Raw genomic sequence first — 25651 nt, 5'->3', positions numbered from 1 at the left:
ACTAATAACTTTGCTTTTTACAGTCCGCACCCCGTTTGTTCTTTGACCGATCTCGAGACGGAGGGGTCCTGCCTGGGATCCAGATCTTCAAGGGTGGATTGGCCATGCTAAATTCCGTCCATATTGTCCAGGGATGTGTAAGTTCGGTGTATGACTCTGGGATAAATGTCGGGCAATAAGGGGAGGGATATGGGTGAATTACCATTCAGAACGTTGGTTTGGACTTGTTGGGCCGAGTGGCCTGCTTCCACACTGTGAGGATTCTTTGAAGGGAAGGGATTTTTGCAAACTGCTCTCCTTCCATCTGCTGCAGAGTTCTCCTGTCGGCCTGTCCCCGCTCCCTGCCCCATTTTTGACATCACAACGCAGAAGTGGCCGTATCAGTTTCAATGTGAAACACCATCCTCTGGGCAACTCCTCATCCTGGGACGGAGAGAGGGAGGGGGTAATCTGTTCACTTGTAGCAACTGGAGTGAATCCAAGGAGGGAATCTACTCTGCCAATTCAGGTATGTGTCTTAATTACCCGGGTGAGGAGGGATGGATGATAGCAATTGGGGAGGGGGAGATACTTTATTTTTATTTTTAAAATGCATCTCATTCCCCCAAATAAATGCATCAGGTTCAAGTACAGCACGTGCAATGATCCACATTGCAGCTTCAAGCTGGCTGCAACAGTTTTACATCCTCTGTTCTTGCTCCGTGTTGGCTGCGGCACATTTGGTTTCGTTCCCTCATCTTTCTGCACCCCCCCCCCCCACCCCCCGAAGTGTTGATGTTTCCAAACTGACCCTCAAAAGTTCAGGTTATACTTCTATTCTTTCCCAGTTTTCAAAACCCACAAAATACAACTTTCCCAATCCTCTGAGTATCGGAGTTGGGAGGTTATGTTGTGGCCGTACAGGACATTGGATGGGCCACTTTTGCTCTCGCTTCTATCAAAAGGACATTGTGAAACTTGAAAGGGTTCAGAAAAGATTTACAAGGATGCTGCCAGTGTTGGAGGGTTTGAGCTGAATTGTTTTGGGCTGTTTTCCCCGAGTGTGGCAAAGGCCTTTGTATACACTTATAAAATCATGAAAGGCATGGATTGGGTAAAGAGACGAGATATTGTCCCCTGGGTTTGGGGGTGTCCAGAACTAAAGTGTAATAGCTTTAGGGTGAGGTGGATGAGCAAAGACTTAAAAGAAACCTAAGGGCAACTTTTTAACTCAGGGTAGTGAGCGTAAAGAATGAGCTGCCAGAGGAAATGGTGGAGGCTGGTACAATTACAGTATGTGAATGGCATCTGGATGGTTTCTGAATAGGAAGGGTTCAGAGGGGTATGGGCCATGTGCTGGCATTTGGGACTAGATTAATTTAGAACTAGATTAATTTAGAATATCTAGTCAACATCAATGAATTCAGACCATAAGACACAGAAGTGGAAGGAAGGCCATTCAGCCCATTGAGTCCATTCTGTCATTTAATCATGGCTGATGGACATTTCAGCTCCACTGACCCACACTCTCCCCGTAGCCCTTAATTCCATAATCAAGAATTTATCAATCTCTGCCTTGAAGACATTTAACGTCCTGGCCTCCATTGCGCTCCCTGGCAATGAATTCCACAGGCCCACACTCTCTGGCTGAAGAAATGTCTCCTCATTTCTGTTCTAAATTAACCCCCTCTAATTATCAGGCTGTGTCCCTGGATCCTAGTCTCCTCCGCCGAATGGAAACAACTTCCCAATATTCACCCTTTCTAAGCCAAGCATAATCTTGTAAGTTTCTATTAGATCTCTCCTCAACCTACCGAACGCTAATGAATACAATCCCAGGATCATCAGCCATTCATCGTATGTTAGGCGTACCATTCCAGGGATCGACCGTGTGAATCTCTGCTGGACACACTCTGGTGCCAGTATATTCTGCTGTTACTGCCGCTGAGTCACTCCTTGAACCCTGTTTAGTGGGTGAAGTGGGAGGTGCAAGAGGATCCTTTCTGTCGGACTTGCTGATCTCGCACCCACTTTATTTCCAGTGATGTCTGACAGCACCTTCCCTATGGAATTGATCTGCAGGAGCAAATGGAGGACATTTTTACCCTTGATGGAGCGTAATGTTTGTCCAACCCCTGCAGGTTGTGTCTGAAATAGATACATTTGTCTCTGTCCCATTGAGTCTCCAGCACAGGGCCAGGCTGGTCGGCTCAATTGGCCTCTATCAGTGTTTTCGCTCTGCCTGAGCCTCCACCCACCCCTCTTCATTGCCCCTTCCCATCCCTCATCAGCAAACTGGTATCCCCCACTTATCACACGTTTGCTTTATGCTTTGCTTTTACAAAAGACCCACATTAGTACCTGTTTTCGCTTATCAAAAGAAATCCAAAGAGGATTTTTGCTTTCATGAGAGGCAACGTCCTCGTGAACCTTCTCTGCACCCTCTCCCAGAGCATCCACGTCCTTCCGGTAGCATGCTGGCCAGAACTGCACGCAATGTTATGAATGTGGCCGAAATAAATAGCTGTAACATAACTCGCTAACTCTTACACTCTAGGCAAGCGTGCTGTATGCCTTCTTGACCACGTGCCTGCCTGCTTTGTCACTTTCAGGGATCTATATGCCCAGATCCCTCTGTATGCCCGATCTCCTATGCGTTCTCTAATTTACTGTACACTTCTTGTATTTCCTTCTCTTCCTTTCTCCCTCATCTGTATCCAGCTTCCCCTTAATTGTATTCCTCTCTTCATCTCTTTCCCCCCCCGTTCCTCACCCCTCCACACATTAGAGTATCATAAGACCATAGGAGCTGAAATTAGGCCATTCAGCCCATTGTGACTGCTCTGCGATTCAGTCATGGCTGATAAGTTTCTCAACCCCATTCTCCCAGTAACCTTTGATCCCTTTCATACTCAAGAAACTATCATTCACAGCTTAAGTGTACTCAATGACCTGGCCTCCACAGTCTTCGGTGGCAGTGAGTTCCATATATTCACCACTCTAGCTGAAGAAGTTTCTCTTTACCTCCATTCTAAAAGGTCTTCCCTTTGGTCTAAGGCTGTGCCCTCGGCTCCTAGCCTTTCCTACCAAAGGAAACATCTTCCCAACATCCAGTCTGTTCAGAATTCTGTCGGCTTCAATTAGATCCCCCGTCATCGTTCTAAATTCCATTAAATATAGACCCAGAGTCCTCAAACATTCCTTATTTGTTCAGATGTTCATTCCTGGGACCATTCTCGTGAACCTCCTCTGAACACACGCCTAGGCCAGTACATCCTTACTGAGATTTGGGCCTAAAACTGCGCACAATAATCCAAATATGGCCTGACCAGAGTGTTACAAAGCCTCAACTACATCCCTACTTTTACATTCAAGTCCTGTCAAATTAAATGTCATCATTGTATTTGCCTTCCTAACTACTGTCTCAACCTGTAAGTTTACCTTGAGAGAATCCTGGACTAGAACACCCAAGTCTCTTTGCACCTTAGATTTCTGCATTTTCTTCAGTTCCAAGGGTGACTGTTGGTGTTGGGGCAGCACCAGAGATTTCCTGACATGCGGATTGTATTCGGGGGTACCAAGTAATCTGAGGAACTGGCAGTATCTCAGGAGAAATAGTTATTCCTGGAGGAGGTAGAGAGGAATGTGGTGTGATTCTGTAAACTCGAGGTCTCCAGAAGTGTGCAGAGGTGGTGTTACAATTTAACACCATAAATTTGAAAGCGAGGAAACTCCACCAGAATTCAATTATCAGACATGACAGGCCAATGGTGTCTGTCTGTGATGTTAGAATTCTATGATGCTTGGAACTGAAACTTAACTTTAAACCCCATGTATTTCATCTCCTTTGTAATCGAGGTCTCTATTTGTATTTTTCAATTGATTTTTGTACCTGTCTGCTACTTTTGACGATTTGTGTACTTGGTCTCCAAAGTCTTTTTTCCCCCTTTTATAGTGCTTAGTTTCTAATAATTTAGCAGTTCTCCAATCAGTCTTTCTTGGGTGAAAAGTAAATGGTTCTGATGTTGTCGTATTGGGTGACATTAAACATTTTTTCCACTCATTCCTTTAACCCATGAATGATGTTTAGCTTCTTCCTGCTCCTTTCTGCACAAGTTGATGCCCCTCTGCCCCTGGATAGTTGATAGTTGACCAAGAACTGGATAGGTGTCCCCTTGTTCCAACCTCTCGAGCAATAAACTCTCAGTAACCAAGGACAAAGGTCTTGGACTCCAATTGTTAGTCGTAAACCTCCACTAGGGACAGATTCTTTGGACATGATCTTTGCTTTTGGCACAGAGGCAGGAAACATCTCACCTGTTTCAGATAAATCAAATTACTGACTGTCAACTCCTTTGATACTGACACTGTCATGACACTGTCAACTCCTTTGATGGTGAGCAGCGTGAATTGAGAATTTACTGGCCCAACAAGAATGGATTTCCCAAACTGCCACAGTGTTGGTGACAGTCATACATACCAGACCAGCTGCTACAAGGGATCAGCCTTCTCTCTGAATCAGGAGGTCACAGGTTTAAATCACAGGATGTTGCTGGTAAGAGGTTCAGTGATAGAAATGTCATTCAGTGGAAAATACTAATAGCTCCCAGAAATTATGGCGAATGTCGGGGCTAGTATAAATGAAGAACTGACGGATGGTCATATGTATGAAACAAAAATGCATCAGTGAATTGAATAGGATTTAAAGTAGCTAAATTCCCTTGGCTTGGGGGTTAACACTAGTTCACTGGAAAGTGGCACATGTCATCTCACTGTTTTAGAAAGAAGGAAGAGAGCACAGGGAATCTATAATGAAAGGTACTACAACAACAGGACAGTTAAAAATTAATGATAGGACTGAGCAGAATCAACATGGGCTTATTGGAAATATATGCTAGTCAAACTGAGGTCATTATAGCTAGCAGAATATATGAATGTCCAAATTAGGAGCTGAAGTAAGCCATTCGGCTCTTTAAGCTGCTCCACTCCAAGAAGATAATGGCTGATTACTTTGTGTTATACATTGCACATTCGTATCCATCCCCATAACCTTGGATTCTTCTTAAGCTAAGGAATTAATCTACTTCTGCCTTAGAAATATTCAAAGTCCTGCCTCCGCTATCTTCTGTCGCAAAGTATTCCAAAGCTGCACAACCTTCCAAAAAATTTCCCTCCTTCTTTGTCACAAATGATTGCATTTTTTGTCATCTATGTTTTGTCATCTACCAAAATGATTTTGATTCAAGCATAAGAGGTACAGTTAGTAAGTTTGCAGATGACACCAAAATTGGAGGTGTAGTGATTAGCGAAGAGAGTGACCTCAGATTACAACAGGATCTTGACCAGATGGGCCAATGGGCTGAGAAGTGACAGATGGTGTTTAATTCAGATGAATGCGAGGCGCTGCATTTTGGGAAAGCCAATCTGAGCAGGACTTATGCACTTATTGGTAAGGTCCTCGGGAGTGTTGCTGAACAAAGAGACCTTGGAGTGAAGGTTCATAGCTCCTTGAAAGTGGAGTCGCAGGTAGATAGGATAGTGAAGAAGGCATTTGGTTTGCTTTCCTTTATTGGTCAGAGTATTGAGTACATGAGTTGAGCGGACATGTTGCGGCTGTATTGGACATTGATTAGCCCACTGTTGGAATATTGCGTGCAATTCTGGTCTCCTTCCTGTTGGAAAGATATTGTGAAACTTGAAAGGGTTCAGAAACTATTTACAAGAATGTTGCCAGGGGTTGGAGGATTTGAGCTGCTGGAGCATCGGAGGCTGAGGGGTGACCTTATAGAGGTTTACAAAATTATGAGGGCATGGATAGGATAAATAGGCAAAGTCTTTTCCCTGGGGTTGGGGAGTCAAGAACAAGAGGGCATAGGTTTAGGGTGAGAGGGGAAAGACATAAAAGAGACCTGAAGGGCAACTTTTTCACGCAGAGGTTGGTATGTGTATGGAATGAGCTGCCAGAGGAAGTGGTTGAGGCTGGTACAACTGCAACATTTAAGAGGCATTTGGATGGGTATATGAATAGGAAGGGTTTGGAGGGATATGGGCCCGGTACTGGCAGGTAGGACGAGATTGGGTTGGGATATCTGGTCAGCATGGACAGCTTGGACCGCAGGGTCTGTTTCTATGTTGTACATCTCTATGACTCTATAAATGGGTGATCTAATTGTTCGTTCACATTTAGGGCATAAACCCTTCATCAGCAATGAGGCTTGTGGGCCGGGAGGGCTGAGAGATAAATGGAAGGGGGGGTGGTGTTGGGGAGAAGGTAGCTGAGAATGTGATAAACAGATGAAGATGATTGGTCGGAGAGGAGGGTGGGGCGGATAGATGGGAAAGGTGATGGACAGGTCAGGAGGGCGAGTGGAGGCTTGGGGCTGTGATAAGGTGGGAGGGGGGGAAGAGGAGGATACATGAGGAAACTTTTGAATTCCACATTGATCCCATGTGGTTGCAGGGTCCCAAGGTGGAATAAGAGGTGTTCTTCCTCCAGGTGTCAGGTGGTCAGGGTTTGGCGATGGAGACAGCCCAGGACCTCCATGATCTTGATGGAATGGGAGGGGGAGTTGAAGTGTTCAGCCACAGGGCGGTGGGGTTTGTGGGTGTCCCAGAGTGGTTCTCTGAAACAATCCACAAGTTGACGTCCTGTCTCTCCAACGTAGAGAAGACCACATTGGATGCAATGGATTCAGTGGATGACACTGGTGGAGGTCGAGGTAAATTTCTGTCAGATGTGGAAGGATCCTTTGGGGCCTTGGATGGAGGTGAGAGGAGTGGTATGGACACATGTTTTACACTTCCTGTGGTGGCAGGGAAGGGGCCGGGAGTGGGGTGTGGGCTGGTTGTGGGCGCATGGACCTGACGAGGGAGTCGCAAAGGAAATGGCCTCTCTGGAATGCTGGTAGGGGTGGGGAGAGAAAAATATACCTGGTGGTGGGGTCCGTTTGTAGGGAGCAGAGGCTGATGTGATGTATCCGGAGGTTGGTGGGGTGGAAGGTGAGGACGGTTGGGGGTGGGTTCTGTCCTTGTTCCGGTGGGAGGGGTGGGGTTCATAGGCGGTGTTGCAGGATGTGGAGGAGATGTGCTGGAGGGCATTGTCGACCACGTGGGAAGAGAAATTGCGAACTTGGAAGGAGGAGGCCCTCTGGGATTTTCTACGGTGGAATTGGTCATCCTGGGAACAGATGCGGCAGAGGAATTTGGAATAAGGGATTGCGTTTGTACAGGAGGTGGGGTGGGAAAAGGCGGAATCTAGGTAGCTGTGGGAGTCGGTGGGCTTGTAGTAGATGTCCACGGTTAGCCGGTCGCCAGAGATGGAGAGGTCCTGGAAAGGGAGATGGTCCAGGTGAATTTGAGGTCGGGGTGAAAGGTGTTGATAAAGATGACAAACTGTTCAAACTCCTTGTGAGAGCGTGAAGTGGCACCAATATGGTCATCGATGTACTGGAGGAACAGGTGTAGCTGAGGAAAATGGACTGTTCCACGTACCTGACAAATAGGCAGGCATAGCTGGGTCCCATGTGGGTGCCCATGATTACCCCTTTAGTTTGGTACATTGGTTTGGATGCCATCTGAGGTTTGTGCGGATCACTTCAGTGGGAATATGCAGTCCTGGGCTCAGTGAGCAGCACTGCAAGCAAAGCTCACAGAATCCCTACAGGGAAACAGGCCCTTCAACCCAACAAGTCCACACCGACCCTCTGAAGAGTAACCCACCCAGACCCATTCCCCTACCCCATTAGTCTACATTACCCCCTAAACAATACACTGCACTGACACATCCCTGAACACTCTGGGACAATTTAGCTTGGCTAATTCACTTGCTCATGTTTGGATTGTGGGAGCACCCAGAGGAAACCCTTGCAGACATGGGGGGAGAATGTGCAAACTCCACAAAGACAGTCACCCTGAGGGTGGAATCGAACCCCGGTCCCTGGCGATATGACACAGTGGCACTAATCACTGAGCTACTGTGCCGCCCGTGAGTCAACCTGGGGTTGGGGGAAGATGGGAGGGGTGTGGAGGTGCTGTCTAGCAGAAAACCAAGAGAGCTCGCTGACGCACCCACTGTCAGAACGGGCAGGAGGTTCAGTCCTGGGGGTGACCCACATCAGTGTCACTAGCGGAATCTGCTGGTGCCCCCTCTGGTATCTCTGCAAGTTACTGGACGACGTGAACCTCCACCTGCACTTGGGGCAGGCAAACGGCCTCTCCCTGGTGTGGACCCGCTGGTGCCTCAGCAGGTTGGAGGCCTGGGTAAAGCCCTTCCCGCACTCGACACATCTGAACGGCCTCTCCCCTGTGTGGACCCGCTGGTGGTCCAGCAGGTCAGAGGAGCGTTTAAAGCCCTTCCCACACTCAGGGCAGGGGAACGGCCTCTCCCCGATGTGGACATGGTGGTGCCTCAGCAGGGCAGAGGAATTACTGAAGGCCTTCCTGCACTCTGAAGGGCCTCTCCCCAGTGTGGACCCGCCGGTGGACCAGCAGTTTGGAGGATATGCTGAAGGTCTTCCCGCACTCAGGGCAGGGGAAGGATCTCACCCCAGTGTGGACCTGCTGGTGGGCCACGAGGGTAGAGGCCTGGGCAAAGCTCTTCTCACACTCGGGGCAGGAGAATGGACTCTCTGCAGTATGGATCCACTGGTGGGCCAGCAGGTTGGAGGAGCTGGTAAAGCCCTTCCCGCACTCTGGGCAGGGGAATGGTTTCGGAATGGCAGCCGGTGACGAGCGGTGTCCCGCAGGGTTCAGTGTTGGGGCCGCAGCTGTTCGCATTATATATTAATGATCAGGATGAAGGGACTGGGGGCATTCTAGCGAAGTTTGCAGATGATACGAAGTTAGGTAGACAGGCAGGTAGTACTGAGGAAGTGGGGAGGCTACAGAAGGATCTAGACAGTTTGGGAGAGTGGTCCAGGAAATGGCTGATGGAATTCAACGTGAACAAATGCGAGGTCTTGCACTTTGGCAAAAAGAATAAAAGCACAGACTACTTTCTAAACGGTGAGAAAATCCGTAAAGCCAAAGTACAAAGGGATCTGGGAATGCTAGTCGAGGATTCTCTAAATGTCAACATGCAGGTTGAGTCCATGATTAAGAAAGCGAATGCAATGTTGTCAGTTATCTCAAGAGGGTTGGAATATAAAAGCACCGTTGTGCTACTGAGACTTTATAAAGCTCTGGTTAGGCCCTATGTGGAGTACTGTGTGCAGTTTTGGTCCCCATACCTCAGGAAGGACATACTGGCACTGGAACGTGTCCAGCGAAGATTCACACGGATGATCCCTGGAATGGTTGGTCTAACATATGAGGAATGGCTGAGGATCCTGGGATTGTATTCATTGGAGTTTCGAAGATTAAGGGGAGACTTAATAGAGACGTACAAGATAATACATGGCTTGGAAAGGGTGGACGCTAGGAAATGGTTTCCGTTCGGTGAGGAGACTTGGACCCGTGGACACAACCTTAAAATTAAAGGGGGTCAATTCAGAACAGAAATGCGGAGACATTTCTTCAGCCAGAGATTGGTGGGCTTGTGGAATTCATTGCCGCAGAGTGCAGTGGAGGCCGGGACGCTAAATGTCTTCAAGGCAGAGATTGATAATTCCTCGAGACAACAAGAATCTAAGGGCTACAGGGAGAATGCAGGTAAGTGGAGTTGAAATGCCCATCAGCCATGATTGAATGGCAGAGTGGACTTAATGGGCCAAATGGCCTTACTTCCACTCCTATGTCTTATGGTCTCTCCCCAGTGTGACTGCGCCGATGAGTCTCCAGGGCAGACACGAAACTGAAGCATTTCCCACAGTCGCCACACTTCCACAGTTTCTCCATGGGGCAGGATTCCTCCGGGTTCTCCATGGCTGAAGCTTCAGCCGCTCACAAACGTGTGTACAGCCCCTCCCCGGTGTAAATTCCTCTTTCCAGGCCGTATAACTGTTTCTGGCTCCACACTCAGTGCACTGTAACAGTAGGGTCTCTCATCCAGTCCCACTGATGCTGAAAACGTTATGAAACAGGAACCAAAAAGCATTGCTCCATCTCACAGAATCAGAGTTGAAAATCTTTGCTGTCCCGATGGATTGAGTGACTGTTAGACAATGATGACTGCAGATGCTGGAGATCAAAGTCAAAAAGTGCAGTGTTGGAAAAACACAGCAGGTCAGGCAGCATCCGAGGACCAGGAGAGTCAAGCATAAGCTGTTGATTTTGAAACTTCCGTCTTCAGATAGTCTGTAAAAAGAGATTACAAAAGTCATCATTGTCAATCCGGTGGGAGGTGGGGTCGGAATGAGACAACAAGGTATTGACACCGACACCAGAAAGAAACTGAACATAGAGACGTGGCAAACGTTAGTGGCAAGCCAGAGTCAGAGAGAGACACAGCACAGAAACATACCCTTTGGTCCAACTCGTCCATGTCGACCAGATATCCAAAATTAATCTAGCTCCATTTGGCAGCATTTGGCCAATAACCCTCTAAACCCCTCCTATTCATATACCTATCCAGATGCCTTTTAAATGTCATAATTGTACCAGCACCCACCACTTCCTCCAGCAGCTTTGTACACACACCACCTTCTGCATGAAAAACTTGCCCCTTAGGTCCGTTTCTAACAAAGTGCGCTCCATCTAAACCCGTAGCACTATAGCAATCCCAGTCTATGTTTGAAAAGTTAAAATCCCTAACAATAACCATCCTATTACTCTTACAGGTAACTCAAATCTCCATCCAAATTTGTTTCTCAATTTCCCACTGACCATGAGGGTGTCTACAACACAATCCCAATAAGGTGATCATCCCTTCCTTATTTCTCAGTTCCAACCAGATAACCTTCCTGGATGTATTCCTAGGAATATCCTCCTTAAGTCCAACAGGAATACTATCCCTTATCAAAAACACCACTCCCTTTCATCTCCTGCCTCCCTTTCTATCCTTCCTGTCCCATTTGTATCCTGGAACATTAAGCTGCCAGTCCTGCCCATCCCTGAGCCACGTTTCTGTAATTGCTATGATATCATATCCCATCTTCCTAATTATGCCCTGAGTTCAACTGCCTTCCCTGTTCGGCCTCTGGCAATGAAGTAAATGCAGTTTAATTTGTTAGTCCTACCTTGCTCTCTGCTTTGTCCCTTCCTGACCTGACTGTTTGACTCCCTCCCTTTCCCAACTGTACCAGTCTCAGATTGATCTCTTTCCTCACTATTTCCCTGGGTACCTCCCCACGCACCCACCTTGCTAGTTTAATTCCTCCCGAGCAGCTCTTGCAAATTTCCCTGCCAGTATATTAGCTCTTTTCCAATATTCAGGTGCAATCTATCCTTCTTGTACAGGTCACATCTACTCCAGAAGAGATTCCAATGATCCAAAAATGTGAACCCTTCTCCCATGCACCAGCTCCTCAGCCATGTATTCATCTGCTCTATCCTCTCTATTCCAACACTCACTAGCTCATAGCACTGGCAGTAATCCAGATTTTTCTTGACTCTCGGACCTCTTTTTTAAAATTTGTGCCTGACTTTCTACACTTTCCCTTCAAAATGGCATCCTTTTCCCTTCCTATGTCATTGGTTCCAATGTGTACAATGACCTCCAACTGGTCCCTCTCCCTTTTGAGAACATTCTGCACCCTCTCGGAGACATCCTTGATTCTGGCACCAGGGAGGCGACACACCATTCTGATTTTTCACTGCTAACCACAGAAGCGTCAGTTTGTACCTCTGACTAGAGAGCCCCTTATCACAATTGATCACTTGGAACCCGACGTACCCCTCATTGCAGGAGAGCATGTCTCGAGACCAGAAACTTGGCTGTTCATGCTACATTCCCTGAGAGACCATCACCCCCTACATTTTCCAAAACAACAGACTTGTTTGAAATGGGGACAGCCACAGAAGACTCCTGCACTACCTGCCTACCCCTCCTACCTTTCCTGGAGTTAACCCATCTCCCTGAATGTAGCTGCAGCTTTTCTCCCTGCCTATAAATTTCCAAACCACCATACCCCCAGGTCTTGTAAATACCTCATTACCTTGAACTGTCGCTGCAACTTATCCACGCGATCCAATAGGATTTGCAAGCAAACACACTTACTGCAGACATAATCACCAGTAACATGGATACTCTCCCTAATCTCCCACGTCTGACAGGAAGAGAATATCACTCTCATAAAGGCCTTCACAATCTACAGACCCAGAAAATAGCACCGTCCTTTTGCTCTAAAAAAGTGCTCTGGACTAACAGTACTTGTGGTTTATATTTTTAAAATTTAATCAAGAGACAGATGTCAGTAAAACATATAATCAAGAAAGAATCCACTCCATTCATGACTGCAGACTTACAGCTAAGTTACATGTTAAAGACTCTACACTTCTCTGTTCCTGTTCTGTGAGCTCCCCCACACAGGTTCCTCCATGGTCAGCTGTGAAGTTTGCTGTTCATTAACCTTTCCGATCATTGCCAAACCATCATACCCCCAGGTCTTGTAAATTCCTCATTACCTCGAACTGTCGCTGCAACTTATCCACGCGATCCAATAGGATTTGCAAGCAAACACACTTACTGCAGACATAATCATCAGTAACATGGATACTCTCCCTAATCTCCCACATCTGACAGGAAGAGCATATCACTCTCATAAAGGCCACCTCTGCTCCTTCACAATCTACAGATCCAGAAAATAGCACCATCTTTTTGCTCTAAAAAAGTGCTCTGGGCTAACACAGTACTTGTGGTTTATATTTTTAAAATTTAATCAAGAGACAGATGTCAGTAAAACATATAATCAAGAAAGAATCCACTCCATTCACGACTGCAGACTTACAGCTAAGTTACACGTTAAAGACGATACACTTCTCTGTTCCTGTTCTGTGAGCTCCCCCACACAGGTTCCTCCATGGTCAGCTGTGAAGTTTGCTGTTCATTTACCTTTCCCAGATGCACTGCAATGTCCAGTAACTGTGCAGATTCCCTGCAATGTAAATTTCTTTTTCTCTCTCCTTCATTTTGGACTCATATCCATGCCCCTTATAAACCTCGAGAAGGTCATCTCTCAGCCTCCTACGCTCCAGGGAAAACAGCCGCAGTCTTTTCAGCCTCTCCCTATAACTCAAACCCTCCAACTCTGGCAACAGCCTTGTAAATCATTTCCAAACACTTTTAAAGTTTCACAACATCTTTCTAACAAAGGAGACCAGAACTGAATGCAGTATTCCAAAAGTGGCCAAACTAATGTCATGTACAGCCATAACATGACTACCAACTCCTGTACTCAATGCTCTGCTCAATAAAGGCAAGCGCCACCAAACGCTTTCTTCACTACCGTGTCTACCTGTGACTGCACTTTCACAGAACTACAAATCTGCACTCCATGGTCTCTTGATGCAGGAACACTCCCCACGGCCTTACCATTAAGTGTGTAAGTCCTGCCTTGATGTGCCTTTCCAAAATGCAACACCACACATTTATCTAAATGAAACTTTATCTGCCACTCCTCGACCCATCAGCCCATCCATTCAATTCTAATTTAGATTGAACTTTCTTTCCTCTCTTATTTCCTTAACGATGAAAATCTCCATCCCACACATTCTCCCTCCACTCTCACTTTGCTGAACCTAATCCGTGCTGTACCTCATCCTGAAGGGTCTGGTTTATGCTGATTTACAGCCCACGCTAGGGGGATCTAATTGAAACATACAAAATACTGATTAGCCTGGACAGGGTGGATGTTGGGGAGATGTTTCCATTGGTAGGAGAGACTAGGTCCCAAGGGCACAGCCTTAGAGTAAAGTGAAGACCTTTTAGAATGCAGATAAAGGGGAAACCTTTGTAGCCAGAGAGTGCAAAACCTATGGAATTCATTTCCACAGAGACTGTGTTGGGCAAGTCACTGAGTATATTCAAGACAGAGATAAATAGGTTCTTGTGTATCAAGGATATTGAGGGTTGCGGGGAGAAAGCAAGAGAATGGGGTTGAGAAACTTGTCAGCCATGATTGAATGGTGGAGCAGACCTGATTGGCTGAATGGCCTAATTTCTGCTCCTAGGTCTTATGGTCTCTTGCTGTCCTGGACAGAGGGAGAGAGAACTGGGAGCAGGAGTAGGCCATTTGGTCTTTCAAGCCTGCACCAACATTGAACAGATCTGCACCAACATTGAACTGGATATGAATATACCTACATCTTGGTGGATAGGCTGGGACCTTTTTCACTGGAGCATAGGAGGTTGAGAGGTGATCTTATCAAGCTTTATAAAGTCATGAGGGGTATAGATGAGGTGAATGATGGGTCTCCTTTCCTTAGAGTGGGGGTTTCAAGGTTAGGGAGCAAATTTTGAAGGTGAGTGGAGAAAGATTTTAAAAAGACAGGAGGGACACCTTTGTTTTCCCATAGAGAATGGTTCGTATATGGAATGAATGTCCAGAGGAAGCGGGGATGCAGGTACAGTTATAACGTTTAAAAGACATTTGGATAAGGACATGAATGGGAAAGATTTGGAGGTGTTATGGACTAGGCCAGACCACTCAAAACATTCTTAAGCAGGCAGCACAGACCATAACTTTGCTATTTGTTTCAGTAAGTGCACAGTGAAAATTACCTGAAGTTAGCTAGGTTGACTATCAGGATTTAAAACAGATAAACGTATTCACAAGAATACAGAATGAAACACAAAGAACAGAATATAGAATACTCACAGGACTCAGTCTATCTAAACTAGACTTAATTATGCTGTTCCTTTCTCCACACAGTCCACTGCTGAACTCACTCAAACAAGGCCTCAGCTTTCACGACAGATCACTTGTCTTTCATTGTGTAGATCACTTCGAAAACATAAAAGCTTGGGCCTAAAGTCTCATCTGTTGACGTGTAAACAAAAAAGCCGACCAATACCCTTTTCATTTCTGTACTAAACCATCCATTTTGGAGTCCGGGGCCACTTTACCACCACTCTGAAAAAAACCAAGTACACGGTATCCTTGAGAAGAAGGACCAGCTTTTAGAAAAAGGACCAGTTTTAGGACAGAGGGATATGGGCCAAACACTGGCAGATGGGATTAGTTTAGTTTGCGAACATAGCATGAACTAGTTGGACTGAAGGGTCTATTTCTGTGCTGTATGAGTCTGTAATGGTCTCAAAACCATTTTCTTGCCTTCCCCATAACCATCCACTTCTTTGTTGTTCAAAAGTCAGATGACCTCAGCCTTGAATATATTCAATGACCACCTTTCCCCCCCGCCCCAATTGCAGGAAGTCAACCCCATTTTTGAACTCAATTCCTTTGCCTTGCTGACTGCTTGCTGCACCTGTCTGACAACTGGTGCAGAAGGACGCTGATGTCCCTTTGTCCATCCACACAGCATTCCTGATGAAGAGCTCGTGCCCAAAGCATCGACTCTCCTGCTCCTCGGATGCTGCCTGACCTGCTGTGTTTTTCAAGCACCACACTTGACTCTGATCTCCAGCATCTGCAGTCCTCACTTTCTCCACATACCAATATATTATCATTTAAACCATGCACCTGCTTTCTGCCTTTTTTTAAAGCAAGAGGCTTTAACTTTACATTGTGGTACTGCATTTGCTGTGCGTTTGCCAATTGAGACACAGACGTGGATCAACTTTTCCAAAGTCTGTCCCCTCCCTGGATTCACTCCCTTTCCCTTCAGTTCGTGCAAGTCAGCTACTGAATCCCAGAACGAAAAAGAAATGTAAAAGTGGGTGAGAAAAGGGAGTGCCGTACCCACAGATGTTGGACAGAGTTGCAGTCTGAGGTGAAGCTCAACCTTCATTCAGGGGAGAGAGGAACAACAGCAGCTTCAGAAACTCACGACGCAACTTCCGCGTTCAGACAGAGGCGGCACTGAATGGCAGGAGGACCAGGCTCCTTCCGGTCCTCCGGGTCTCCCCATTGGTCCTTCAGAAGAAAGTCAAGCGCCGTTTCCGCGGACAGCGACGAGCATACTCAGTGCTGTTGCTGACACCGCAGTACATGCGCAGTTGTTGCTGACACCGTAGTACATGCTCAGTTCTCGCTGATACCGAAAAGCATGCGCAGTATGCTCTGTGGAGGTGCTGGCGTTACTGACAGATTTTAAGCGTCCAAATGTCAATAGGAGAAAAAAAGCTGCAGCCACAATTTTATTTTTCCCTGTGGCTCGAAATTTTATTCCTTTTGAATTTCTTCCGGCTTTGTATGTCTTTATCCCAGGGTAGAGGAAGTCCAAAACTGGACGGCATAGGTTAAGTACTGGATTAGTGGTGCTGGAAGAGCACAGCAGTTCAGGCAGCATCCAACGAGCAGCGAAATCGACGTTTCGGGCAAAAGCCCTTCATCAGGAATAAAGGCAGTGAGCCTGAAGCATAGGTTAAGGGTTAGAGGGGAAAGATTTAAAACGGACCTAAGGGGTAACTTTCATGTAGAGTGTGGTGTGTGTATGGAATGAGCTGCCCAGAGGAAGTGGTGGAGGCTGGTACAATTACACCATTTGAAAGGCATCAGGGTCAGGATGGGTATCTGAATAGGAAGGTGTGAGAGAGATATGGGCGAAATGCTGTCAAATGGGTCACTGGATCAATTTAGGATATCTGGAGGGCATAGGCGAGTTGGACTGAAGGATCTGTTTCTGTGCTGTATGACTCTATGCGTCTATTTTAATGCAAATTTCAGAAACATGACTGCAGCTTTTTAAAAAATAAATTAATATGCTTTTAGATGTTAAAGATGTTTCTGAATATATCATTTTAGCTGTTCTTAATTTTAAAGATCAGCCATTTCTTGCGCACCCCTGTCTTCCAGGTAGAGTCATCACTATCGATTCTCTCTCTTTCCTGACAAAGAGATACAGCAATCAAAGAGGGCACGAGAAAGTATGGTAGAAGGGAGGGAGAATGGACAGGGGAGTGGGGGTAGAGAGAGAGAGAGAGAGAAAATGACAGGGGACAGAGGGTGGGGTGCAGAAAATGAGGGGAAGAGAGAGAAGGCGGCTGAGCACTGAGAATTGGTAGGTGCAGAGTGTGAGGAGAGAGAGTGGATGGGAACCAAAGGTTTGGGGGACTGACAGTACAAATCTCACCTTCCTCAGGACTGGTGTCAGTGTCTCATGAATTGGAACCCACTCCACCCACAGCAGACCTGAGGCAATTGTTTCTCAATAGATGCTTGGCTAATGCAGTAGAATCATATAATCCCGACAGGCCATTTGGCCCATAAAATTCAGATTGACCTTCCAAACAGTATCCCATCCAGACCCACCTGTTTTTCCTGCAGTTCCCCACGGTTAACCGACCCTCAGTTGCACATATAAGGACACTATAGCAGGGCTGGTCCACCCTGAACTGCACCCAGAGTTATTTCACGCAGACAGAAGGGTGAGAACATGTTAAAGTCCACACAGACAGCTGCTCAAGAGTGGGACCGAACCCAAGTCCCTGACATTGTGAGTGACTGGTCTGAACCACTGAGCCACTGTGCCGCGCAGAGCTTTCGTGTTCTGCTTTGTCCCTAGTAGTTTCTAACTTCTCATGTGCCCTCAGCAGAGGCTCTCTCCTCCTGATATTGTTGGACCACACCCACTGCAACCTCCCTTTCCCACTTCTCCAGCCCTGAGCACATCGGTTCCTGAATCCTGGCACCAAACAGACACCAATGCCATCTGTGCTCCTGCTGACAACTGCAGAGAATGGAGACCATCCCTGTCACTGTTCTGTCCCTTACCACCACCTCCCCCTCCCCAATGTTGTTTTTACTCCCACTGCCCAACCAGTTAGCTCCTCCCACCTGCAGCCCTCTATCAGATCCCCTTTACCTGCCAGACCTGCACTTACACCCTCCTGACCCTGTCCACTGATGCAAACAAAAGGCTCTCTCCAGAAGGGAATGACCATCTCCCAGAATAAAGTTCCTGGTTAACTTTCCCACTTTACCCTCAACATGTCTGCAGCCTGGCTTCCAGCTCCATCTCTCTGAACAAATATCCTCCAGGATGTGTTTGCCCTAGATGACAGCATCCAGAACCTCCCACCTTCTGCAAATTGAAAGACAAGCCTCACCCTGCCCTCTCCAATGTGTGTTGTATAACTGATAGCCAAGTACGGAGCCCATGAGGATGGCCTCAACAGGGACCTTGGTTTCATGTCACACTATAAGTGACCCCACTCACACAGGCTTGAACCCCATTACTCACACACGTTACCAAGCATGGTCGAATGCAAACACATGCTCTTATGCACAAACACACACGCTCTCATGCATGCACACACATCAGTTTATGGGGTGAAATTGCAATTGCAGAATTTTATTTGCAGATACATTATATTTTGCTCAAAAAGCACACAATCTTCAGGCAGTCAATCCATGTGACATGTTATAAATCCCTACTTTTGAAACAGAACCAATCTGACTCAAGATTGGGTTGCAGACAGACTCTAACATGAGTGAATCAGAGGGTTTTCTTTCCCCAGAAAATGATTTCATCATTAGATTCTGAACTCCAGATTTCTGACTGAATTCCAATTCCGCCATCTGCTGTGGCGGGATTCAAACCCAGGAGTCCCGAGGAGTCCCCAGAACTGGGTTGATAGTCCAATCGATAATGGCACTCGGCCCTTGTTCCTTCAATCACCCTGTGATGTCACATGAACTCACTGGTGCCTCCGCAGGTTGGAGGAGGAGGTGATGCCGTTCCCGCACTGAGAGTCGGTGAGCATGCTGTGCCTGGTGTGGACCCGCTAGTGCGTCTGCAGGCTGGAAGAATTAATGAATCCCTTCCTGTGCCTGGAGCAGGTGATTAGCCATTCCCTGTTGTAGACTCGCTGGTGAATCTCTAAAATCTCAAAACATATAATCAAGAAAGCACCCACTCTCTTCACTACTGCAGACTTACGGCAAGGTACACGTTAAAAACTATGCAGTAATCTGTTCCTGTGCTGTGAGCTCTCCTACACATGTTCCTCCAAGATCAGCTGTTAATTTTGTTGTTTGTTAATTTTTCCAAGATGTCCAGAGATACATGATTTCAAACAGCAAAGGCAGTAACTATGCAGATTCACTGCTGTATCTGTTAGTAGTATACGTTTCTTTCTCTCTCTCTCTCTCCTTTCCAGACCATGTGCTTGCTGCCTTTGGCTGTCTTTCTCCATTTTGAAATTGCTGTTGTCTTGATTTCTTTTACTCTAAAGTTCCAAAACAATGCATCAGCATATAAAACATTAATTGCTGCTCCTGGAATTCAAGGAAATCGCCTCCAACACTGAAAATACCTCAAAAAAGGAGCAGCTCTTACAGCCACAAATTTTCCAGTCCTCCATCTTGGATTAGTTCTTGGTGAACCTTCCCATCTCCCAGGTAACAGTTATTCAAATAATTTGCTTTTCTATTTTTGCTAGAAAAGTGGATAACCTCACGTTTATCCACACTAACTGCATCTGACATACATTTGCCCACTCACTCAGACTGTCCAAATAACATTGTATCCTCCTCACAGCTCACCCTTCCACCCAGCTTCGTGTCATCTGCAATTTGTGATATATTCCATTTAGTTCCCTCATCTAAATCATTGGCACATACTGTGAATACCTGGGGTCCTAGTCCCAATCCCTGCAGTTATAAAACATCGATCTGATTGACCATACAAAATAGCAGATGTTAGCTTGACGTTCACAACTGACGAAGACCTGATAAACAATTATGAACCACTGAATTACTAAATCACAGAAGCAGGCCATTCAGCCCATCGTGTCCATGCAGCTCTCTAAATGAGCTTTCTGATGTTGTGCCATTTTCCTGACGTTTCCTTGGAAACTGGTACATTGCTTGTCATCAAATAATTTTCCAATGCTCTTACCTGAATCTGCTTCAACCACTGTTCCATGCGATGTCTTCAAGATCTATTTACTCACTGTGTGAAATTTCTTTCTCACATCACATTTTCTTCCTTGTAATGGATTTGAAATCTGCATTCTTATTCTCAATGCTTTTACCATGGTGAACAGTTTTTCACTGTCTTTTCTGGGTATGATTTTTCTCATAATTTTCAAAACTTATTTTGAATCTGACTTCAGAGAGCAGTCCATGTGGCCAAGCCTCATCAACAACACAGAAACAACCGAGCATCTAAAGGGACGGCCCCTCAGTCATCACTGTGAGCCCCATAGCAACCATTGTTACCTGGGCGGCCATGCATTCCAAACCTGGTCTCTCAACATCACTAGTATTGGCCCACAGTTTGAGAAACTGTGATTCTCGCTACGACTATAAAAATGATTTTTTTTTTAAAGCGGTTGTTGCTGAGAAGTTTAATCCTTTCTGTCCAGTAGGAAGTCAATGATGTGTTTGAGTTTGAATGACTCAGTGAATCCCTTCCCACATGTGGAGCAAGTGGATCACCACTCCCTGTGTGCCTGTGGGGATTACATTCCAGGTGAAACTGGGAATTGGATCTCTTCCTACAGCCTGAACACACCTCTGGTAACACTCCAGGGGGATTGTGCTTGTGTGGCACAGGTCAGATCATTGGCTGGCTTAGTCCTGCTCCTCGGATGCTGCTGGCCTGCTGTGCTTTTCCAACACCACTCTAATCTATACACTGGTTTCCAGATCTGCACTCCTTGTTTTTACACAGTACATAAGGATGCCATTCACACTTTCATGTCTATAATAGTTCCTGAAACACCCACCTATTCTCCACCCCTATCCCCATCATCTTGCAACTGTCCAGCATCCTCGGTAGTGCAGTGATTAGTATCCCCATCTGTGACTCAGGAGACTGGGGGTGCAATTCCGCGATGGGGAGGATTTGATATTTTTATGGATGTCTTGTCACAGAGGTAGCGACCCTAACCCTGGATCGGGTTCAAGTCCTGCCTGCTCCAGAGTTCAAAAGTTCACAAATATAGGAGCAGAATTAGGCCATTCAGCCCATCAAGTCTGCCGCGTCATTCGATCAAGACTGCTCATCACTCCCATTTTCCTGCCTTGTCCCTTGAAAGGGTTCAGAAAAGACTTACACTGATGTTTCCAGAGTTGGAGCATTTGGGAGAGGCTTAATAGGCAGGAGCTGTTTTCCCTGGAGGTTCGGAGTGTGAGTGGTGACCTTAAGGAGGTTTATAAAACAATGACGGGCATGGATAGGATAAACAGACAAGGACTTTTCGATGGGGTGGGGGAGACCAGAACTAGTCGGCATAGATTTAGGGTGAGAGGGGAAAGACGTAAAAGGGACCTAAGGGGCAACGTTTTCATGTAGAGGGTGTGCTTGGATGGAATGAGCTGCCAGAGGAAGCGGTGGAGGCTGGTACAATTACAGCATTTAACGGGCATCTGGATGGGTAGATGAATAGGAAGGGTTTAGAGGAATATGAGTCAAGTGCTGGCAAATGGGACTAGATTAGGTTAGGATATCTTTTGACATGGTCAAGTTGGACTGAAGAGTCTGTTTCCGTGCTGCACCATCTCTATGACTCTATAACAAATGTTCAACGAACTGGTCTGCAATTTCCCACATATGGCCTCCCTCCCATTCTGAATACAGGTGTTACGTTAGCATTTTCCAATCCAATGGAACCATAAGATCATACGACACAGGAGCAGAAATTAGGCCATTCAGTCCATCGAGTCTGCTCCACCATTCAATCATGGCTGAGATGTTTCTCAACTCCATTCTCCAGCTTTCTTCCCATAACCTTTGATCCCCTTGACAATCAGGAACATATAAATATCTCAGTCTTAAATAAACGCAATGAATCTTTCCCATGTTAAGAGATTTTTGGAATATTGTAACTAATGAGTTCATTATCTACGTTGCCACTTCCTTCAGGACCCAGGATGTAGGCCATCAGCATCAGTGGACTTGTCTGTCCTCAATCCAAATAGTTTCCTGTGTACCTTTACCGTCTCAATGTTGATTGTTTAAGTTCTCCCCTTTCTATAGCCTCTGACTTGCCAATTCTAATAGGAATAGTTCTGTTGTCTGCCAACATAAAAACTGAGAGAATCTCTGCCACTTCAATGTTCCCCCATGAACTCACAGTTTTCATCTTCCAAGGTACCACACTTCGCTCAGCGACTCTGTTCCCATTCGCATACCAACAGAAGCATTTGCTGCCCTTTTTGATATTTGGTGCGAGGTCTCTTTTGTAAGTTAACTTACCTATTTTTATTTATAATTTTTAATCTCCCTTTGTTTATGTTTGAAGCTTTCCTAATGTTTGACCCTTCCAGAGGTCCAGAATAACATTTCACAACAGGCTGAAAAGTTAAAAAAAGACGAAGTTTAAACTTTTTAAAATCGCACCTTTCTGGAGGCTGGGGGCCGGCAAAACGATCGCCCCGCCCCCATTGTCACCGATTGTTTGGTGGCCTCCCCAACCACGCCCCCTCAACCCAGGAGACGTCACATACCTGGGCCCCGCCCCTTGTGAGCTGGCGCATGTGCAGTGCAGGTCCTGCAGCCGGACTGAGGCGGTGTTACTGAGCGTGGGGGCAGAATGGTGCCGGTGGCTGAAGTAATAAGAACCGCTGGAAAAGCTGAGCAGGTCCGGCAGCTCGTGCCGAGAGAAATCATTTCGGGTCCCGGTGATCCTCCTTCAGAACAGGACCAGGTTTCAGAAACATCCCGGGGAGGTGGCCAGGCCCGAGCGCCAAGACCTGGCTCCTGCCCCCGGAGAGAGGAGACAGTGAGACAGGGTAGGATTGGGAACCGCGGGAGGAGGGAGACTGGGGAGTTTATAAACTCCTAGGGGGAGGACTGAGGCCTCCAATAAAATCACCACAGGCCCAGTGTTTACTTCACCGGCGAAGGAGCTCTCGGGTTGCCCGGGCAACCGGCCGCCATCTTTGTGAGGGTCAGGCGCATGTTGTCTTGGGGCGGGGAGCGCGGGCGGCCATCTTGGTGAGGGCACCATCAACTGTCATTTCTGGGAGAGAATTCCAACCTCGTGGTAACCTCGGCCTTTGCCGAGTTTAATTCCCCAGACTGTCCAGCGATGTGCAGGTTAGGGGGGGTTCAGCCATGCTAAATTACTGATAATGTCCAAGGATGTTCTTGTTAGTGTATGTTGACCATGCTAATTTACCCCCAGTGTCCAGAGATGTGCAGGTTAGAGTGGATTGGCCGAGGTAAGTTTATCCATAGTTTCCGGGGTTCTGCAGGTTAGGGTGAAGGTCTGGACCCCCTCAATCGGCTCTCTCGATCAGAGATCGGTCAAAGGAATCACCAGGAGTACGGTCTATTTAAAGCAAGGTTATCAGCTTAATGACATAAGGCAGCCCTGCACAGATTTGTCCAGCAACACAGGTTAAAAGCTTCTGTGTTCCGTGGCAAAATTACACAATTACATTTGAAAATTACGCATTATTTATTTTTGTGACAGCACAGCCTGAATTACAAGACCAATAAAATGTAACAAGGTGACATGATTGACAGCAGGTTAGTCCAATGATATTTCCCGGGAAACAGATTGTTTTACGCGCAAAATAATCCCATGCTTGTTAGTTCAAGATTAGTTCGAATACCAAATTACTTATGATTCATATTATGCAAACTCCATTGTTCTCTTTTATTTCTAAATCCAACCAACTCAGCAAAGCAGCAATTCAAGTTCAATGTCAAATCATAACCTGAAGCCATTTTGTTATATTTATTTAAAAATATTATTTAAAATTGAATTTTGTGGTTAATGAAAACCTACATACACCTGTTGCTCCTAACAGCCTAAATTCAAATTTTAAATCCTCATCTCAATAAAGCAGCAGTTGTCTCATTATCCAAAAGGTGGAGACCACAAACGATATAAGTACGGTTTTGATGACTAATAACTCCTGAAAATGCTCCTACAGAAAAAAGTCACTGAGAGCTGCATATCCCAAAGAGTGATATTACTGTTTTGGATTTGGATTCTTCCATTCTATGCAAAACTCAGGGGAGACTATATTCCTACAGTTACAGCACGAGGAGTACTTACCTTATTCAAAATAATAACCAGGTTTAGTGTAGGTAAGGGAGGGACCTTGCCAATAAGAGGCATGCCTGTCTTTGTGACTTCCTTGAGGCTGTTCAATAGATAGGTCTTTCGGTAAGAGATGCGGTTATTGTCCCAGAACAGTTCCACCCATCCCATAACTGGGAAGACATTGGTGTCAGTCGGGTTCAGAGTCTTTTGCTGAAGTCAGCACATAACAGACCACTTCATCCCTGCCAAATATACTATTGTGACTTTGAAGAAACAAATTGTAATCGAAAGATAACATTTCCCTATCTTCTCTTTTGCGGTGTGACCTATTTGGATGGGGCAAGGCTTACCAGGGTAGCTCATAGCACAACTGGTATCAAACTGGCACACAACACCTTGACAGGGTAAAGACCATTTAGACTTGTTCTGTAAATGAACTGTTCAATCTCTGACCACTGCAGTAGTCATTCTTGGTAATGCTCAGTCCCTCAGCAGACGAGGACATCTTCCTGGCATAGTTGGCACACAGTCTCTGGTTGCTCAGGATCGCACAGGTAAACTGTCCCTTGTGCACCAATGCTGGCAATGGCAAGTCCACACAGCAGGGCAAGTTCGATCTTTATCATCTTCCCCCTTGCAAGGGGCTTGTCTGATGAGCTTGCAATGATGGAGATGAACACAGGGGAAGATGAGAATTTAAAATTTGAATTTAGGCTGTTGTTAGGAGCAACAGGTGGATGTAGGTTTTTATTAACCACAAAATGGCTTTTCAATTTAAAATGGCTTCAGGTTATGATTTGATCCTGTGAACTTGAATTGCTGCTTTGCTGAGTTGGTTAGCTTTGGGGAAAAGAAAACAATGGAGTTTAATAATATGAATCATATGAATTTGGTATTCAAACTAACCTTGAACTCGCAAGCACGGGATGATTTTGAGAGTAAAACAATCTGTTTCCTAGAAAATATTGGACTACCCTGCTGTCAATCATGTCACCTTATTACATTTGATTGGTCTTTTAAGGCTGTGCTTTCTCTTAAATTACACATCATTTACATGTTTTTTTCGAAAGTAATTCTGCAATTTCGCCACGGAGCTCAGAAGCTTTAACTTCTGTGTTGCTGTACAGAATTGCGTCAGACTGCCTTGCTTTATTAAACTAATAACTTTGCTTTTTACAGTCCGCACCCCGTTTGTTCTTTGACCGATCTCGAGACGGAGGGGTCCTGCCTGGGATCCAGATCTTCAAGGGTGGATTGGCCATGCTAAATTCCGTCCATAGTGTCCAGGGATGTGTAAGTTCGGTGTATGACTCTGGGATAAATGTCGGGCAATAAGGGGAGGGATATGGGTGAATTACCATTCAGAACGTTGGTTTGGACTTGTTGGGCCGAGTGGCCTGCTTCCACACTGTGAGGATTCTTTGAAGGGAAGGGATTTTTGCAAACTGCTCTCCTTCCATCTGCTGCAGAGTTCTCCTGTCGGCCTGTCCCCGCTCCCTGCCCCATTTTTGACATCACAACGCAGAAGTGGCCGTATCAGTTTCAATGTGAAACACCCACCTCTGGGCAACTCCTCATCCTGGGACGGAGAGAGGGAGGTGGTAATCTGTTCACTTGTAGCAACTGGAGTGAATCCAAGGAGGGAATCTACTCTGCCAATTCAGGTATGTGTCTTAATTACCCGGGTGAGGAGGGACGGATGATAGCAATTGGGGAGGGGGAGATACT

General features: G+C 46.1%; 2 protein-coding genes across 2 annotated transcripts in view; one reads left to right on the top strand and one right to left on the bottom strand.

Moving 5' to 3' along the window:
- The window catches only part of LOC140460632 (uncharacterized), a 1198404-nt gene that overhangs the window by 122643 nt on the left and 1050110 nt on the right, over nt 1-25651 (bottom strand). The window lies entirely within an intron of this gene.
- Nucleotides 1-25651, top strand: part of LOC140461053 (uncharacterized) — a 51651-nt gene that overhangs the window by 2621 nt on the left and 23379 nt on the right. Inside the window, exons 2-3 of the mRNA XM_072555837.1 lie at nt 314-508; nt 25393-25587. Of these exons, the coding sequence (XP_072411938.1) occupies nt 314-508; nt 25393-25587 (390 nt within the window). The remainder of the gene's footprint in view (nt 1-313; nt 509-25392; nt 25588-25651) is intronic.

Source organism: Chiloscyllium punctatum, chromosome 36 (assembly GCF_047496795.1).
Source record: "Chiloscyllium punctatum isolate Juve2018m chromosome 36, sChiPun1.3, whole genome shotgun sequence".
Classification (NCBI taxonomy): Eukaryota; Metazoa; Chordata; class Chondrichthyes; order Orectolobiformes; family Hemiscylliidae; genus Chiloscyllium; species Chiloscyllium punctatum.
Note: the sequence above shows the minus strand (reverse complement) of the source record. Positions and strands in the feature narration are given on the sequence as shown.